At 72.9% G+C, this 2,309-nt stretch overlaps 1 protein-coding gene across 1 annotated transcript in view; it reads left to right on the top strand.

The window, feature by feature from the left end:
- The window catches only part of SNED1 (sushi, nidogen and EGF-like domains 1), a 53,293-nt gene that overhangs the window by 29,738 nt on the left and 21,246 nt on the right, over nt 1-2,309 (top strand). Inside the window, exon 4 of the mRNA XM_012734774.1 lies at nt 1,219-1,410. Within this exon, the coding sequence (XP_012590228.1) occupies nt 1,219-1,410 (192 nt within the window). The remainder of the gene's footprint in view (nt 1-1,218; nt 1,411-2,309) is intronic.

Raw genomic sequence — 2,309 nt, 5'->3', positions numbered from 1 at the left:
GGGCCACGCGGCCGTGGGGGTGCAGCTCGCCCTGTGCCGCCGGGCAACGGCCAGCGTCCGCAGACCCGCACCCGCCCGGGCCTGAGCTGGGTCCGACTCTGGACGCTGAGTGGGGTGTCCCCTCCCCCGCTGACCACAGCGCTCCTCTGGCCACTGAGGCCTCTCCCACACCCCGACCAGCCCCCGGAGCTGCCTGGCCCTGGCCTGGGTTTCTGCTTGGACACAGCAAACCGGCCAGATCCCAGTGGTCAGGCGCACCCCATGTCCCTGCCCTGTGAGCACGGGGTCACTCGGGGACGCTCTCGCCAACAGGAGCCAGAAGCGTGACCTCCGCCCTCCCCAGGCCGCCCCTGCAAGACCCAGCTGGAGCGGCAGGCCAGCTCAGGAGCCCACCACGGTCATTGCTAACTGCGGCCGGGACACAGGACGGCGTGCGCGTCGGGGTCGGGCTGCTGGACCTGGGCTTTGCTGACCAGCAGGCGCGGGCGGCGAGCGGCCGCTCCGTTGGGGGGGCCCGCTCTGGCAGGCCACGGCGGGCAGCAGGCCAGCGGGGCTCTGCAGGGGGCCGCAGCACAGCCCCACGCCCGCCCCCTGGGCGTCTGACGGGGCCCTGCCCCCTGCAGCCCGCAGGCGGGGCTCTGGGGTCCCCCTTCGGCTGAACCCCACAGAGGGGGCTGGGGAGCCGACAGGCCCTGGGGCAGTTGCTCCTCCAGCATGAAGCTGACACTGAGGAAAAGCAGGCCTTTCCCATGGACAGGGGGCCCCGGGCCGGGTGGAGGGGGTGTGGGTGCAGCAAGTTTGCGGGGCCCCTCACCCTGGCACCAGCCGAGTCATGGTGCGAAACGCTGACTTTTCCCCAGTAATCGCAAAGAAAATTTTCTATGATAAAATGATTAACAGAAAACCAAGACAACATGCTCAGGGCCTGCGAGTCCGCGGGCGGGCGCTCGGGGCACCCCCGCCCGCCAGGTGTTCCGAACGCCCTCCCACCTGGTGTCGGGCGCCGGGGCGCCGGAGCCAGCCCCCCCAGGGCCTGCCAGACTCCCGGCCGGGCTCTGCTGTCCCGTCAGTGAAGGGGCAGGCGTTCTGGGGGCGCTGGCCCTCCTGTCACCCCAACAGCGGGCGCCCGTGGAGGCCAGGAGCTGCCCCGCGGGCCGGAGGAGCAGGGTGCAGTGGACTCCTGCCGGCCCGTGACCTCTGACGCCTGTGGAGGTGCAGGGTGCCCCTGGGGCCCAGCTCGGGGGCCCGTGACCCTGACCGGCCCTCGGGTGGGGAGCGAGCTGGGGCTGCCGCCACCTGGCACCCCTGACCGGCAGGGACAGCAGACCGTCCGCGTGGCCACCCAGTCGCAGGCCCCCGCCGCCCTGCCGGGCACCCAGGCTGGCGCCCGGCCGCCACCCAGCAGAGCATGTGGGCAGGAGCGTGGGGCCGGCACCCTGGGCCTGTGCGGCGAGGACGGGCCGAGCCGGGCGCCACAATGGCCAGTGCCTGAAAAAAAGTAGACATCTCTGCTGCCCCTCTGGGTGTGTGGGAAAGGGGGGGGCGCGAGGCCAGAGGCTGAGGGGCGCTGGTGCCTTGCTGAGGCGGGGTGCTGCCGGGTGGCGGGGAGCCCAACCCGGGCAATGGCTCCCACGGTGCTGGACAAACAGCCCCTCCCACGTACACGGGCCAGCACCTCCCTGCTGGGCGCTGGGCGCTGGCACAGGACGCTGGACTCCGCCCACCTGAAACTCCCCAAAATGCCTTTGCAGGGGGCCTCTGACCAAGGACCGAGCTCAGGAGCTGGCGTGTGTCCAGGGGCCCAGCCCAGGGCCTGCTGGGCAGATGGGCGCGGGAAGCAGGGCCCCCTCCCACCAGGGCCCCCCTCAGCTGTGCGGGGCTGGAGGCGAGTCCCCGGGGCTCCCTGGGGAGCTTGGTGGGAGCGTGTGGGGGACTCGGGCGCGGCCCACCGTGGCCAGGTGTGGGGGGCAGAGGGCAGGGAGGGGGGAGGGGTTGGGGACCCCCCTCAGATGCCCTGACCCTGGCCGCTGGAGCCACCCGTCTGGGGCTGGGCCTTTGGGGGGCTGCTCCCTCCTCCGCCGGCCCCCCGCCAGGGGTCAGGCCTCCCTGGGACCGGCCAGGAGATGCCCTGAGCCGGGACCCAGGTGGACTCCCCTCAGGGCAGGACGGTGAACTCTTAGGCGCCCCACAGAGGTGTCACCACCCGCGCCCTGCGGCCACCTGCAGGGGGGCCATCAGGCTCCACTGGCTGCGCTTGGCGGCTGGGCCCAGAAGCCCAGGGACAGCAGGGGCCGGGCCGCCCGCGGCGC

This window comes from Condylura cristata, unplaced genomic scaffold, assembly GCF_000260355.1.
Source record: "Condylura cristata isolate star-nosed mole 26May11 unplaced genomic scaffold, ConCri1.0 scaffold00069, whole genome shotgun sequence".
NCBI classification, from domain to species: domain Eukaryota; kingdom Metazoa; phylum Chordata; class Mammalia; order Eulipotyphla; family Talpidae; genus Condylura; species Condylura cristata.
This window is presented reverse-complemented; position numbering and strand designations above follow the sequence as displayed.